This window comes from Diadema antillarum, unplaced genomic scaffold (assembly GCF_040938485.1).
Source record: "Diadema antillarum isolate AM-2024a unplaced genomic scaffold, OU_Dant_1.0 seq00002075_RagTag, whole genome shotgun sequence".
Lineage (NCBI taxonomy): Eukaryota > Metazoa > Echinodermata > Echinoidea > Diadematoida > Diadematidae > Diadema > Diadema antillarum.
This window is the reverse complement of record NW_027272722.1, coordinates 46,004-63,612: the sequence shown is the minus strand read 5'-3', so window position 1 is coordinate 63,612 and position 17,609 is coordinate 46,004. Positions and strand designations below refer to the sequence as shown.

The following is a 17,609-nucleotide window of genomic DNA, read 5'->3' as shown; positions in this document are numbered from 1 at the left end:
CACGAGAGAGTCAAGAAAGTGTGGACATCGGACGGTCGCATAACAGTTCTCACACACGACAACAAGAAAGTGCCAATCGCGTCCTTTGCTGACATCGACAAACTGGACCAAACCGAAGGAGTGAGAAGCAAGCGTAAGTGAGAAATCAAACCAAGTTAAACTACACCTCGTCTCATCATACAATATGACTGCTGAACCTTTGAATTCGAACCTTCGTTCTAGTCACATATATCCATGTATCATATGTAAAAAATCGGTTACAAATAATCAAAATAGTATTCTTTGCGTTAAATGTTTGCACTGGTGTCATGTGAAGTGTGGAGTATCACTCAAAACCTTTCAAAGTGAGAAGGATTGGATTTGTTCACTTTGTATTTTTCAGGAATTACCTTTTTTTAATGTATCTCATGAGAAACAGACTGAGTCAATTCGGGCCACAGTAAACTCGTCCCCACCTCACAATTATCATACTGAAGAAAACATATTTGGATGTAATAATGGTCTCAATATTTCTCATCTTAATGTTCGAAGTTTAAGGGGTAAAGTCGACGACATTTGTCAGTATCTCATGTCAAATCCATTTGATGTATTTACAATTTCTGAAACGTAGTTAGATAATGATGTATGTATTGATCTGTCTGTTGATGGCTATGAATTAGAGAGGAGAGATAGAAATTCCCAAGGTGGAGGTGTTTGTTGCTACATCAAATCCTCCCTGTCATATATACGCAGATTAGACTTTGAAAGTGACGGACTTGAACTTCTTTGGATAGCATTACAAATAAAAAATGCAAGTTCTTTATTTATCTGTGTGCTTTACCGGGCTCCGAATTCTCCAGCTGACTTTTTTGCAAAATTGGAGAGGAATATTGATGAAGTGAATTTGATATCAATTAGTGATTTTGGGAGATTTTAATTGCAATATGTTGGTGAAAAGTAGACTGAGTCAGAATATTAATGATTTATGTACATTATTTCAATTGGATCAAGTAATCAATGTACCCACTAGAATTAAACCTAATAGCAGAACATGTATTGATTTGATTATATTACCTAAATGTAAACGTTTTATTAGAAAAGGTGTTATATCGATTGGAATAAGTGATCATTCTCTTGTATATGTAAATCTGAAAGATTCAACAGTTCGTAAAAAGCCATTTGTTAGTAAGTGTCGATCATTTCGAAATTTTTGTACAGATAATTTTTTGAGAGATTGTGAAGATACGTGCTGGGAAAATGTTTACGAAAATGATGATATAGAATCCGCTTGGAGTTATTTTTTGCAAAAATTTACCGCATTGTGTGATAAACATGCACCTGTTGTTTCTGTTATGAAAAGGTCGGGAAGAGCACCCTGGATAAATGAGGAGTACATTGCATTAGCACGTCAACGTGATTATATGAAGAAGAAGTTTGATGAAACACACCTTGATTCTTATTGGACTGAATATCAGAAAGTACGAAATAAAGTCAATAATTTGAATAAATATTTGAAAAGAAATTATTTCACTAAAGAATTTACTGATCATGCCAACAATCCCCGTAACACATGGAAGAATTTGAAAAGGTTGACCGGTAACAAAAAGAGTCACTGCGTCGAATTACGTAACGGTGGAGTTGTTACTACTGATGCTTCTGAAATCGCTAACGAATTCAATTGCTTTTTTACCCACGGGGTTAAAAGTGCTCGGATAGACTCGTCTCACCAAACCCCTTTTATTAATAAGTCTTTTATTTTCTCGGATGTTACATGTGAATTTGTACAGAGGGAATTGATTAAACTTGACAGTGGTAAATCATGTGGTCTTAACAACCTACACCCGTATCTTTTAAAGATTGCTTCGTCCTTTATCTCCGAACCGCTTACTTATTTGTTTAATTTGTCACTTCATTCAGCAATTATACCTTGTGATTGAAAAAAGGCTAAAGTTACACCTGTATTCAAGAGTGGAAATAAGGACAATGTTAGCAATTATCGACCCATTTCTGTTATATGTCACGTCATGAAAATTTTTGAGAAAGCTGTATATGAGCAAGTGTATGATTACTTCATTTCAAATAACTTATTAAGTGATTGTCAATCTGGATTTCGCCCAATGCATTCAACAACAACTGTATTACTGGATTTAAATGAATATATTCTAAGGAATATTGACGAAGGTTATGTTACAGGATGTTTGTTTTTAGATTTCAAACGAGCTTTTGACTCAGTTTCACATATTATTTTACTCAATAAGTTATTAAGATATGGTTTTCATGACGTTGAACTGAATTGGTTTAGAAATTATTTCCTTGATCGCCAACAATGTGTATTTTTTCAGGGAATATTGTCAGAATCTCGAAATATTGAAGTAGGAATCCCACAAGGGTCAATATTGGGACCTCTGCTTTTTTCTATATTCATAAATGACATGTGCAAGTTGTCATTTTTACATAGTACAAAATTGTGTTTATATGCGGATGATGCTGCAGTTTTTTGTAAAGACAGAAATATTAATGTTGTTTCTAAATTGTTGCAAAAGGAGTTTAAGAAGATATGCAGATGGGTGGAATTTAACGATTTAGAATTGAATGTTAAGAAATGTAAATGTATGTTGATTGGTACAAAACGGAGAGTCAATAGTGCTGTTTTAGTTATCAAATATAATAAGGACATAATTGACCAAGTTTATGAATTTAGATATTTGGGTGTCGTATTGGATGAGTGTTTCACATGGAATAAACAAATTGAGAAGGTATATGTGAAGGTTTCTAAAATCATAGGGTATATCCGACAGTTAAGAAAGAACATTCCACGAAATATTTTAATTATGTTATATAATGCATTAATCTTGCCGCATATTGACTATGGTCTTGTAATCTGGGGCAGAAGTTCAAAGTGCAATATCAAGAAATTACAAAAATTGCAAAATAGATATGCTCGTTTGGTTTTAAATGCTGATTTTTCAATATCCAGTACTACTCTTTTAAGACAATTAAACTGGCAAAAGATTATACAAAGGAGGCAATACCAAACGTATCTTATTATGTATAAATTGATCAATGATATGGTGCCAGTGTATTTAAAAGAAATAGTTGTTTTTCGTCAAGTCAATTTGCGAACTCGATATGCACTCTCTTGCCCACTAAAAATCAATACACCCCGTACGGAATATTATAAGAGATCTCTGCATTATCAAGGATCAAACCTTTGGAACGACTTACCTCGTTTTATGCAAGTTTTGTCATCTTTTTCTATATTTAAAAAGCAGAGTAGAATCTTATCTCTCAAGTTTTAACCCTATTGTGATATTTTACGAGGAAGAACAGAGTGCAATACATATCATGTTTATTTCTATGACACCGGTAACTGAGATATCATTTGTTTTGTTGTTGTTGTTATAGTTGTTTGTTAACTCGCGTTATATTCTCTCGGTTTCTTTCATTCTTATTCATGTTGTATTTTTATCATAGTATAATTTTGTAACACACCCTTTTTTTTCTATCTGGTTGATATGTTTACGTTTGTTTTGATTGATTGTAACGTTGTGCATTTGAATATATGTTTTGTATCTTTTTATTGTGCAGGGCCCCTTGGTAGAGCAGTTTTTTAAATGAAAGGGCTACCCTGTTGAAATAAAACGGAAATAAATAAATAAATAAACCTGAAGACTAGACCAAGAACCTTGTAACAGTTTAAGGGGGTCTGGAGAGTAGAGCCCGAGGTCGATCTAGATCTAGGCATAGACTAGAGAACCTCGTAAATTACCTAGACCTATTCGAATAGCTAGACTACAATTGTAACGTTAGGACTAACGTTAGATCTTAAAGTTAGGTTATGTGGTAGGTAAAATCTACTTCTGTTGTTCTAATAATAATATCGAGACAGGTTGATGTCTAACCGTTAGGCCCCTAATAACAGTTAACGTTAGGCCTCGCCTATTTCTAAATTTATTTTTAGAATGGTTTCCATTTTATTAACTGACAATCTTTCTGGTGCTTAAGTGCACGCCTTCGGAGAAAAGCTTTTATTCAATTTCCTACCTCAATCAAGGTCCTGGTTTGATCAATCTCCTATCCATTCCGAATTCACGATTCGATCGACATACGGTAAACAGCCATGTCCAATCCAGCGCACACAGCAACCGTGCCGCCGGCCGGCGCGGCGCGATGGCTCTGCTGGCGGCGACTGAGCATTCAAAGCCGTATCCGGGCACTTACCCCCTGGGCAACTACCCTCCGGATAACTACCACCCGGATAATTACCCCCCAGGTCTATTCCCCCTTAGGGCAACTACCCCCCGGACAATTACCCTCCTATATATAGGGTAATCACCCTCCAGGGCCATAACCCCCTAGGACAACTACCACCCGGTCATCTACCCTCCTAGGGCAACTACCCCCAAGGGCAATTACCCCTAGGACATCTACCCCCTGGATATCTACCCCCTGGGTAACTACCACCCGGATAACTACCCCCTGGCTAACTACCCCCCGGATAACTACCCCCTGGATAACTACCCCCCGGAGAACTACCCCCCAGATAACTACCACCTGGATAACTACCCCCAGGATAACTACCACCCGGATAACTACCCCCCGGATAACTACCCCCAGGATAACTACCACCCGGATAATTACTCCCCGGATAACTACCCCAGGATAACTACCACCCGGATTACTACCCCCCCCCCCGCCCCCTCCTGATACTTACCTACTGGACAACTCTCCCTCCCCGCCCCCCGAAAGTTACCACCCGTTGTAATTTTTCCATAAGTTCATAACACCGTATCAGAAGATGCACCTTTCTCTTACACTGTCATCATTTGTGACCCTGCACCTCAAAACAAACAAAAGTCGCCAGATATGAATTTTTATAGTGAAGACCATATACTGAAAGAGCAGACTTTAAGCTTTAAAATGATGTATAACTCAAATCAAATGGACTCTCCTAACCTATCTAAATATTGGAAAGAAAGCACAAACTCAGGAAAAATGGGAACTGAGAAAAGAGGCTCTGAAGTACAGTGTCTATTCAAGCGCTTAATCTTTACCAAACCGTGCTGGCTGTGCGATGAATGGGACAAAAAACAGGAAGTAAACCACCAGATTTACAACAATGAAGGGATTATCAGATTAAACTGAAATTAAGCAAGCCTCATTAACACATTCTGTCCATAATCAATGCCATTTTTCAAAGCAGTATAGCGCTATCCTTTCAAAAGTTATTAGAGTTGAAAGTGAAGAGTGTGGACAAGGTTTTTCAGAAATGAAAAAGGGATTCTAAAGACACGCCTAATCACACTATTCTACCAAAAATGTTCGAGATAAACTGCTAAGAAAACACACTTTCCTGCCCGTTTTATGATACCAAATATTAGCATAATGTAAAAGAAGACCCGCTCTTTCAGAAAATATGAAAAAGTCAAGTTCAGCTAGGTTGACCCATTTCACTTATTTTCAATCCTCACGCAAAATCAGTGTGTGAGACTTTATGTTCGTTTTGAGGTGCACGGTCACATTTACTATTTTGGCTTGTCATTTTCTACCGTTATAACACATTAGACGATAAACATAAGAAAAGGAGAGTTGATTTCACTGCAATTCATATTCCGTTAACATTAGCGAGGGACCCTTCGATATAAAGCCATAATTTCTAATAGGATCCGGGCACGGTTTTATGAAAGTTATCAGTCCTGACAATCTGTCAGTTCCACACAATTACCAATCGTTGGAGGTCGATCAAAGCAGGTCCATGGTAACAAGTCAGTGACTCAAGCTTATCAATCAAGCAGAACCCATGGTTTTATTGAAATTATTAGAGACTAACAAGATGTCATAACTGGCAACTTAATCTGTCAAAAGAGTAAAATTACACCTTGTTTTACATACACGTAGAATTGTGCTAGTTTTCAAATTAAATGTTCTCGACACTATAAGAGGAAATCCAGTTCAAATATAAGTTAGTCTCATTAGAAAGAGTAAAATATTACGAGTTTAACGGTATTTCTTTTTTTTTTTACAAAACACCCCTAGTTGTAAACGAAGTGTTTTGTCCTGCACCCTCTTTTTGAATAGATCTATAGAGAGTTGTAGTTGACAGAATCCTTTTTACATTATAGGGCTGCTCTGTTTTATCCCGGCCATTTCAAGAGTATTTTTTTTCACACAAAAACTTGAATCCTTCTTGGAATAACATGCTCTTTAATATTTCGTAAGGGATTTCTAATTATCTCACCCAAAAGATGTTTAAAACCTGAAGTTAGGTCTCGACCAAAACCAGATGATATGAATTTTTTTTTTTTTCAATTCAAATAGCAAACGTTGTTCGAAATAACAATGAGAGACGTACTTTTCTGGGGGAGAGTTATTGTAAGAGGGGTGATTGTTTGGAGCCTAATTTTAATAAGGATGTACTTGTCAAGGGAGGTAATGCTCTGCGGTGATCATACCAAGGAGGTGACAATCTCTTCCCACATCCTTGATATACTAGTTGTTGTGCCCAATAATGCAGTAGGGCAATTCTGAAATGAGCGTTAACGGTATAACACTAAAATAGTTCCAAAATTGATGAAACAATACAAAGAAAGCACATTAAGACAGAGACGAAATACACAAATAATGATACAGTGCACCCCCGTTACAACGAACACGGTTATAACGAAATTTCGTTATAACGAAGCAAAACTTCTGGTCCCAATATTATCGCCATTAAAGTCTATGTACAAAATTCGCTTATAACGAAGACGGTTATCACAAAATTTTCGTTATCACGAAGTCTTTTCTGAGCGCCACTGACAAAGAAAAACAAAAGAAATGTGCTCCGTTGTAACGAAATGCGGATCGCATTCGAAAATGCATAGCGGAACAAGCATTTTTAAAGCGTCTCTGCATGAGCGAACGCATCATTGAATGTTCACTCCCGTGTATCACGCACAGTTTCCGAGGGGAACTTGCGTTATTGTAATACAATAATCTGAATTCAGATAAGGTTTGTTTCATGTTCCGAAGTCCTTTAATACAAAACACACAGATTCTGATACAACTAAATGTCCGTTAGTTCGGAAATGAAAGAGGGTTTGTTATTAAGCACATTTTGGCGTTATTCCAAAGGTTCGTTAATCCGATAATAAAATATGGTCCTTATTTTTATTCTTATACGGTTCGTTAGTCCGAAAATGACAGGAATTCAAAACGTTCGTTAATCGGAACATTACAAAAAGTATCGTTAATCCATGGTGGAAAAAGGAGAGTACATTAACAAAGCTTAAGAATTGCAATTCTTATAATCGTCTTAAGATAAATAAATCTTCGAAATAACAAACCTTTCTCATTTTTTTTTCATTAACAAAATTTCTTCGGAATAACAAACCTTATTTAATTTTCGGATGAAAAAGCCTTCGGAACAACGGACTTTCTGAATAGTGAACCTTTCTCTTTTTTTTGATTTATAAACCTTCAGAATGACGAACCTCATTTCATTTTCAGATCAACGAACCTTCGGAAAATGAACAATATATTATTTTGATCTACTCTCTAAAAAAAAAAAATCGAGTGAAAATATTCACTCTTAAAGGAGTGAATACAAAAAAGAATGAATTTAGAGTGAAATTGGAGTGAATTTTGAGTGAAAATGTTCATTTTCACTCGTTTTGGAGTGACTTCAGGGATCACTCCTAAATCTTCGAGTGATCCCTGAGGTCACTCCAAAATGAGAGAAAATGAACATTTTCACTCAAAATTCCCTCCATTTTCACTCAAATTCACTCTTTTTTTTATTCACTCGATTTTTTTTTTTAGAGAGTAAATTATGAACTCTCGGAATAATGATTCTGCGGAAATGCGAACCTTCACATAAACAAACCATCAGAATCCCGGGGATGGCGAAACTTTGGAATAAGGAGCCTTCGGAGTAACGTACTTTAGTAAGAAAAAAACCTTTGGAATAGCGAACTGTAACCAAATCGTACACCGTCATTTCTACACATATGTGACAACCCAAACAACTTTATGCTCTTTTTAAAATGTAATATTTAAATGAAATTAAAAAGGTAATCTCCCATTTCACATAGCTTTCCAGCGTATTATGAGGATTCAACAAACATAATTTTTTTATGCGTGGTTTCCTTCTTTTCGTTATACATTGCATATTACATTTGTTCGGTTATAACGAAATTTCGTTAAAACGAAAAAAAAAACTGCCGGTCTTGAGCATTTCGTTTTAACGGGAGTGCACTGCACATGAACACACACGAGATAAATCCCTTGTAATGAAAGAAAGAGGAAAGGTGAGTTATGAATGACAGGAATAGACTACTTTCACGGTGGACAGAGAAAAGCGAGAGGGAAGAGGAAGATGATGGGTCAAAACCAGGGCACGTGAGGCATGAGATAATATAAGCGCCTCAAAATAAAGAAGTGTTACATGGAGTTGTGGTAAACGATAGACGAGTGTGGTTAAAAAAATATTGCAAAAATTTTCACTCATTCTGAAGTGTAACATTGTGTTATGAGTGGTTCACAATCTACAAGCTTTGCTTTTTAGTGGACCTCTCTATTCTTTCTTCCTTTTTTTTTCAACTGAAGCATGACTTTGTATTATTTTTTTTGCCAGTATGCGCTCCTATGTTTATTGATATCATTTATTAATTAAGACAAATGTTCTTTGTTTATGATGTATAAAACCTGATCTATCTTGTGTTATTTTTTGTTGAAATAGAAAAAAAGAAGAAGAATGAAAATAAATGAATTGAATTGAATTGAAAATATTTCTTCAAAATGTCTTTAGTTCAATGGTAAAGGCATTCAAACTTAAAACTTTTTTTTTTATACTATACTATCAAGAGAAATCCAAAATTTCGGAACAGTAAAAGAAAATACAGATTTAGCGAAAATAGTTTTGGTTAAAGGCATTGACATTTACTGGATTACCGGGTAGGATATGAAGGGACAGCTTCGTTTTTTATGAACATAGAGTCAAAATACAGAGGGAGAAATTAAGCTTGTACATAAATCGTCCTAAATGCAAACGATACAAATCGTAAATCCTTAAGATGTTGTTTTCATAAGATGATGTATCAGTATGGCATCTCCGTGATTCCTGGCAAATAATACTTTAAAGAACTTCGTTTCCTGTAGTAATGATATGCTTTTTATTAAAAGTAAGATTGGGGGTGGGGGTGGGATGGGGGCAATGACCCGGGAGGTAGCTACCCAGGGGGTAATTGGCGTGGTGCACTGTCCTGGGGGTAATTTTCCTCTTGATAGTTATAGGGGAGGGGGAGTTGTAGGCCTACTTATCCGGGGTAATCATCCATGGGAAGTTATCGGGGGAGGTAGTTATCGGGTGGAAGTTATCTGGGTCTAGTTTTTGGAGGAGGGTGTAATTAACCTGGGGATAATTATCCTGGTGGTAATTATCTAGTGGGGGGGGGGGGGTAGTTATCCGGGGGGTGATTATCCGGGGGGTAATCATCCGGGGTAATTTTTATCGGGTGGGGGGGGGGGGTAATTATCCGGGGGGTAATTATCCGAGGGGTAATTATCCGGGGGGTAGTTATCCGGGGGTAGTTATCCTGGGGGTAGTTACCCAGGGGGTAGTTCTCCGGGGGGTATTTACCCAGGGGATAGTTCTCCGGGGGGTAGTTATCCAGGGGGTAGTTCTCCGGGGGTAGTTACCCAGGGGTAGTTTTCCGGGGGGTAGTTAACCAGGGGGTAGTTATCCGAGGGGGTAGTTATCCAGGGGTAGTTATCCGAGGGGTAGTTATCCAGGGGGTAGTTTTCCTAAGGGGGAATTGCCCAAGGGGGTGATTGCCCTAGGAGGGTAGTTGTCCGGGGGGTAGTTGTCCTAGGAGGTAATTACCCTGGAGGGTAATTGCCATTGGAGGGTAGTTGTCCGGGGGGTAGTTGCCCTAGGGGGGAATTGCCCTGGGGGGTAATTATCCGGGTGGTAGTTATCCGGAGGGTGGTTTTCCAGGGGGTGGTGTTCCTAGAACCAAAAGCAGATATATTGATGTTACGCGTGAAAAAGCCAACCTCTCCCTCTCCAACAGCCCTCAACAACTGCAATTCTATTAGCAGGGCTGGCATTCCTCCTATATTGACTATAGGCAAGGCATTTTCTAAATTAGCTATTGTGAATATAATGGTTTGACCCCAAATGACCTTTAGGGAGACCTTATAAGGAAAAGTTGACATCAGACCATAAAAACAACTTCAGAATCGAATTCCTTGACCCATAAAACCTCTAAAGCTGACTTTTCAAATTAGTGTAACACTTTTAAAGGTTTTTTGTTACGGACTGGCCTTTAAACGTAGGTGGCAGCCATATTGGATTTTGCAAATAATATGCCGCCCCGGAGGGCGCCCTTCACAAGAAAGACGCCTTTTTTTCAGCCGTCGACAAATGCAATTCTATAACTAAGGCTGGCATTCCGGGAATATTGACCATGGGCAAGCCATGTTTTTCAATAAACTGTTATGAATACAATGGCTTGACCCCTAAATGACCTTAAGGTGACCTTATAAGGAAAAAAAATGACTTTAGACCATAAAAAACAACCTCAGATTTGAATTCCTTGGCCCAGAAAACCTCTTAACCTGACTTGTAAAATGAGTTTGACCCTTTTATGATTTCAAATGCAAGTGACCTTTAAACCTATATGGCGGCCATATTGGAGTTTGCCAATCGATGGGCGCCCTTCTTGGCGCCCATCAAAACTCGAAATAGTATGGTTTGGGCTACATGTGTGCCAAATTTAGGTGCTTTTGGAAAAATTTGAACCAAAAATATCTTGCGCCCCCCACTATCAACAAACAAAGCCGCCAAGACCGATCGATAAACCGCCTTTTACTGCTAATCCCGTGGCACAATAAAAGCGTTTCTCGTGCTTTTGTTCCTCTCATATACGGCTTGCATTATATGGGCCAGCTGGCTATCAAGCGATGTTCCGAACTAGATTTGCTCGTACATTCCAAGTTTCTGTCACGGTTTTATGTGCAAAAGTCATGCCTTTACAGTAATGTAGCAACTGGCCATTCAAAGGAAAAATTGAAAATAGACTCGTCATACAATTTATATCGAAACGAAGTTTGATATTCCACTTTAACTTTGCCTACTATTATGCCCATCTTAACAGAAATTTGTAGAAGTTATACAAATTGGAAAAACAGAATTCTTTCTCAAAGCATGACTACCTTCTTGCCTCAGAATAACGTGGCACACAGGGGGTTTCCACCGTGGCATATAAAGAGTTAAATGAGTGCAATGATTGAAATCAACAAACTTTTTCCTACCAGAGGTAGTCGGAGTAAACACACACACACACACACGTATAGTATATAGATCCCGGGTTGGCGCCGTTGTTACGAGGATTGGATTTTTTTTTTATTTTTTTTTTTTTGGGGGGGGGGCAGTTTTCACATTTAATTTTCTTTTTTGACAATGCCTGCCCAAATCTTCCATACATTTGGGAGCTAATTCTGTGATATAATTATAATACTAGACCGATGAATAGATTGTATATCACAAATTTCAAATATTGCATTTCAAGATACACTTTCACATTTACGGGACCTACTCTATGGAACGATTTGCCAAATGAAATAAAGTTGTCGAACGGACTTTCAATATTTAAAAGATGTTACAAATAATTTCTTCTTCATAAAGATATATTGTAAATTTCAATTTGTATTCGTTGTACAAACACCATACTTTGATGACCTTTGCCTTCTTATATGCATTTTGTACTTTCTGTAGTATAGTTTTCTTGTGTGTATTTCATTAATGTAACTATTCTTTGATGTAATATTGGAATCACCCATAGAAACACCAACGGTCTATGTTGATCCCAAAAAAACTGAAATAACTGCTTTTATGTTGTGAAATAGCTGTAAGTTGGTCTTTTTTTTTGGGGGGGGGATTGATTGATTGATTTTATTTCTGCCTTTTTCCAAACCACACATAACAAAAGAATACGCATATTTGGAAATCAACGTTACACGACATTTAAGCAAGCATATGTGACCGTGCACCTCAAAACGAACATAAAGTCGCACACCCTGATTTTGCGAGAGGACTGAAAATAAGTGAAATGGGTCAACCTAGCCGAACTTGGACTTTTTCACATTTTCTGAAAGAGCGGGTCTTCTTTTACATTATGCTAAAATTTGGTATCATAGAACGGGCAGGAAAGTGTGTCTTTTTATCAGTTTATCTCGAACATTTTTGGTAGAATAGTGTGATTAGGTGTGTCTTTAGAATCCCTTTTTCATTTCTGAAAAACCTTGTCCGCACTTTTCACTTTCAACTCTAATAACTTTTGAAAGGATAGTGCTACTGCTTTGAAAGTTGGCATTAATTATGGACACAATAAGTTAATGAGGCTTGCTTAATTTCAGTTTAATCTGATAATCCCTTCATTGTTGTTACTCTGGTGGTTTACTTCCTGTTTTTTTGTCCCATTCATCGCACAGCCAGCACGGTTTGGTAAAGATGAAGCGCTTGAATAGACACTGTACTTCACAGCCTCTTTTCTCAGTTCAGACTTTTCCTGAGTTTGTTCTTTCATTCCAATATTTAGATAGGTTAGGAGAGCCCATTTGATTTGAATTATACATCATTTCAAAGCTTAGAGTCTGCTCTTTCAGAATATGGTCTTAACTAAAAATTCATGTCTGGCGACTTTTTGTTTGTTTTGAGGTGCAGAGTCACATATAATGTCTTGCAAATTAAATTCAAGGTACATATACACACACACACTATGAACATGACAGTATTCGATGTATAAGACGTGTAGCATATCATTCACACACAAAAATCGGAGGCGAATCGTTAAATCAACACTTGTAGATTATGTAAATAATAATTAGATATTCATTCAGAGCATATCACGTCGTTTCATTGAACGAATTTTAGAAAAAAAGAATATAACAGAGGGAATTTAAATAAATTGATATTTGAAATTAAACATCAGAAAAGCAGGAGACCGCGATCATAAGCAGCAGCTTGACATGGATCGAGGCCTCGGGGTAAAATTCGAGGCTTAAAATCGATTTACTTATTTGTATAACGGACTTCTCTACAAAAACAGAATCAATGGTCAAATCGAAAATATTGTAATAATTTATGAACTCAAAATGTAAAGGGGAAATTCGAAATAGTTTTCGTTTATTTGTTATCAATAAGCATTTTTCACCTGTATCGTTCCTGTATCGTTCCAATTTTTTTTTTGTGTGTGTGTGTATGTATCGTTCCTGTATTTCTTTTTTGTAAATGCTTTTTATCACGATGTGGGAAATCAATTAAATGATACAAAAAATAATGCAAATGGACATCCTGCACCGTTAGGGCCCTAAACGTACCATTATTCTTTGAGCATTCGTGGGACAAGTCAAAAAGAATGCATGAAAGGTGAATTTGCAATACTCAATTGAGCGCAAGACCCCTGGTCTCTATTTGTGACCCTGCACCTCAAAACAAACAAAAAGTCACCAGACATGAATTTTTAGTTAAGACCATATTCTGAAAGAGCAGACTTTAAGCTTTAAAATGATGTATAACTTAAATCAAATGGACTCTCCTAACCTATCTAAATATTGGAAAGAAAGCACAAACTCAGGAAAAGTGTGAACTGAGAAAAGAGGCTCTGAAGTACAGTGTCTATTCAAGCGCTTAATCTTTACCAAACCGTGCTGGCTGTGCGATGAATGGGAAAAAAACCAGGAAGTAAGCCACCAGAGTAACAACAATGAAGGGATTATCAAATTAAACTGAAATTAAGCATGCCTCATTAACACATTCTGTCCATAATCAATGTCAACTTTCAAAGCAGTAGCACTATCCTTTCAAAAGTTATTAGAGTTGAAAGTGAAGAGTGTGGACTAGGTTTTTCAGAAATGAAAAAGGGATTCTAAAGACACACCTAATCACACTATTCTACCATAAATGTTCGAGATAAACTGCTTAAAAAAAAACACACTTTCCTGCCCGTTTTATGATACCAAATTTTAGCATAATGTAAAAGAAGACCCGCTCTTTCAGAAAATATGAAAAAGTCAAGTTCGGCTAGGTTGACCCATTTCACTTATTTTCAGTCCTCACGCAAAATCAGTGTGTGCAACTTTATGTTCGTTTTGAGGTGCACGGTCACATTTTGTCTGTTTGTTTGTTTGTTTTATTCTGCAGGCCAGAATGAACTCAAAGTCTGAGCTGACATGTCTCGAATTCATCATCTTTTGGCTGAATTCCATCTTTGCTTACGCCGTACCACCTTCAACACCCGACAGCAGCAATGAAAAAGAGCCCCAGTTCTCACCTCCAATATTCATAGTAGGGACGCATCGAGAAAGTGTGGACAAAGACTCAGAGAAGAGAGATAACAAGGTTTGATGGATTAAAATGAATAATTACGTCTAAAAGCCGTTGTTTTTAAAGATAAATACTTCGATAGGAGTTGTCTCTACTTCATTTAACAAACTGCTTAAGAGGTCTCCAAGTTCTCACAGGCCTAGCATAATACGCACTGGGGAGCATCAAGTGCAGTCCTTTACATATTTATGGTTAAAAAAAATGTTTACAGTATCTAGGACACTCTTGGCATTTTCATGCTATAATATTTCGGTTGTTTACCTAATCTGCAGGGCAGAGTTAGCTCAACGGGTATGAATATTGTAAGACTTTATGCTGATCTGGCATGCCTTTAACTCTGAAAGGGAGGGTGGGGGGGGGGGGGGAGGGGCAACGCCAGACGGTTCCGTCATGAGGCTTCTTGACATTTTCCTCAAGTCTCGGGCAACTTTTGAGACCAAAACTAAATTTGCAGTATTAGCCCGTACCGCTACAAACGCACACCCATTTTTGATACTTCATGTCTCGCAAAATGGGCACAATTGTGTGATTTTATGTAGATTTAGTATGTGGGATCAATGTTCTTTCATGGGAGTCACAAACCTGTCTATTCTTACTATTTATCACTTTGATTGATTTTTGCTAACTATGGTAAAAAGTGGTCAATGACAGATTGTGATAAGCAAGATCGTTTGGAAACAGAGAAATACATAACAAATTGTTAAAAAAAACCGAAATACATGCGAATCTAAACGATTTCGGAAATTTGTATGATATACGAAAGTTATTGTGTTAAAACAATTAAACAAGGTGACAAAAAGGTCACTGTGCCCATACATGTACCTCGCTCTGACTGGCTGATACACAGGCTTAGTCCATGTTAGTGGAAAGGACGCCGTTTGGAATAAAACATAAATTTGCCATTCTTTTTTGTACTTTTCCTGAGCGAATGACAATTAGCTCTTAAGCATGGCTCATCATATACTACAACCAGTAAAAATGGATGAATCGTCTTTTGGAACAGAGGTCTTCATAAGTATATATAGATATGTGACCCTGCATCACAAAACGAACAAAAAGTCGTCAGGCATAGATTTTACGTTTAGATATTGAGAGAGCAGATTCTAAGCGTTTAAATGATGTATAACTCAATTAAATGATCTTTCTTAACCTATCTAAATAATTGAAAGAAAGCACGCACTCTGGAAAGGTGTGAACTGAGAAAAGAGGCTCTGAAATAAAAGGTCTATTCAAGCGCTTAATCTTCAGAAACCGTGCTGGCTGTGCAATGAATGGGACAAAAACAGGATGTCAACCACAGCAGCAAAAACAATGAAGGGATTACTAGTTTAAGCTGAAATTGAAATGCTCAATTAACAAATTCTTTCCATTATAAATTGCAACTTTCAAGATGGTAGAACTATCTATTCAAAAGTTATGAGAATTGAAACTGAAGGGTGTGTGAAGGATTTTAAAGACATGAAAAGGGACCTCTGAAGACGTACCTAATCGCACTAGTCTACGAAGAACGAGTTGTAGAAAATCTGTTTAAAACATACTTTCCTGTTCGTTTTATGACCCCATACTTATGAATACTGTTGAGGAAGAAAAGCTCTTACAGAAAGTATGAAAAACTAGAAATTGACTCAATTGGCCTCTTTCATCCCTTTGAGGTCCTCACACAAAATCAAGTTCTGCGACTTTGTGTTCGTTTTGTGATGCCTGGTCACGTATAAGGCCTATATGTATATAAATAAATTATGTATATACAGATATATATATATATATATATATATATATATATATATATAAATATATATATATAATCATAATAACTATGTATTTAATCGAGACAATGGATGAGAGAAGATGTTGCAGGATGCCAACTGGTGGAAGCTTTCGACCTTCGATCTTCTTCAGCTTTATTGTCTTCTAAGCAGACGTGCATGTGTTTCTTGGGCTGTTTTGAGACCGGGGGTGGTGGGAGTGAATGAGAGATGAATTTAAGGAGGGAGGAAGAGATATTGAGGAGATAAGAGAGAAAGGAAATGGTGGCGAGAACAAAATGACAGCCACAAGATCATGTAACATCCTGCAACATCTTCTGTCATTTATTGTGTCGATTATAATTCTTCCCTAGATGACAGAGGCGTACGGTACGAGTATCAGCATCATCCCACTGTATTTATATAATATATATATATGAAGAGCTCAGTTGCAAAAGGTACTACAGCCATTTTCCCTCAAAATCCACCTTTTGGTCTTGATGTACTCATTTTTAGGGCCTCTTTACACCACTACTAACGAAAAGCTGAATTTCCAACCAGAAAGTGTTTTAATAAAAATTACATTTCAAAGTCAGTTCGGTTTCAAAAGGTAATACATACATTTCAGTTGGGTTTCAAAAGGTACTACATCCACTCCAATGACACCATCGGCAAAATTGACCAATTACAGAGCAGCATTGACTTGACACTTTACCATTGCCTACTGACTTAATCTGTTTTTGCTTTTTGGCTTTCTGTTAAAATCACCACGCAAATCTGACAAACATCTTGAAAAAACTCATCACATTTTGATCAAGGAATTGAGGAAAATGAAGGAAAATTCTTTGACAAGACAAACCATCCCAATGAAAAAGGATCAGGGATAAAAAGCAGTAGACAAGAGCAATTAAGGAGAAGCGGCGGAGAGACTGGAGAAAGTACGCGACTTTCATGTATTCCCACGAACTGCATTTACTGTTAATTACCGGTACTGTTCGTTATTGCTTGGGTGTTGAGTTTGAGCCATAAATAATTGTCGCCAGAATTAAGTACAAACACTTTGCAGGTATGGACAATGCCTTATATAAATGGCTTCACAGTTAACAATTGTTTGACAACTAGTGTGAAAGCAAAGTTACTTTGTCAAATGTATACAATGGCATGAAATTCTGACATCCCTACCAACAGTGCTTTGCCTGTGGTATGGGTACGCTGTGCTATTCTGTACGTGCATAATGTATAGTAGCAGTGCTGGAAAGTACGCAGTGACATAAAGCTTTGAACACTAGATTCATATTCATTCCTGTAAATGACACCTTTTTAATTATACAATGTCACAAAGGTAATACCAAACGTGTGTTTAGAATAGGTGGTCATATTACTCATCAATGGTCTTGATTTTATCAGCTTTTAGATTACCTCGTAAAGAACATACCACAATGAAATTCATGTAATAAATATAATTACAGCGTTGAAAATATACAGGACATTCATATACTGCTCTTCCACCTTTTCCC

General features: G+C 37.2%; 1 protein-coding gene across 1 annotated transcript in view; it reads left to right on the top strand.

Moving 5' to 3' along the window:
* LOC139713843 (probable serine/threonine-protein kinase pats1) overlaps positions 1-17,609 on the top strand; it is a gene marked incomplete at its 3' end in the record, with an annotated part of 67,532 nt that overhangs the window by 28,016 nt on the left and 21,907 nt on the right. Inside the window, exon 6 of the mRNA XM_071625549.1 lies at positions 14,165-14,362. Coding sequence (XP_071481650.1) covers positions 14,165-14,362 — 198 coding nt within the window. The remainder of the gene's footprint in view (positions 1-14,164; positions 14,363-17,609) is intronic.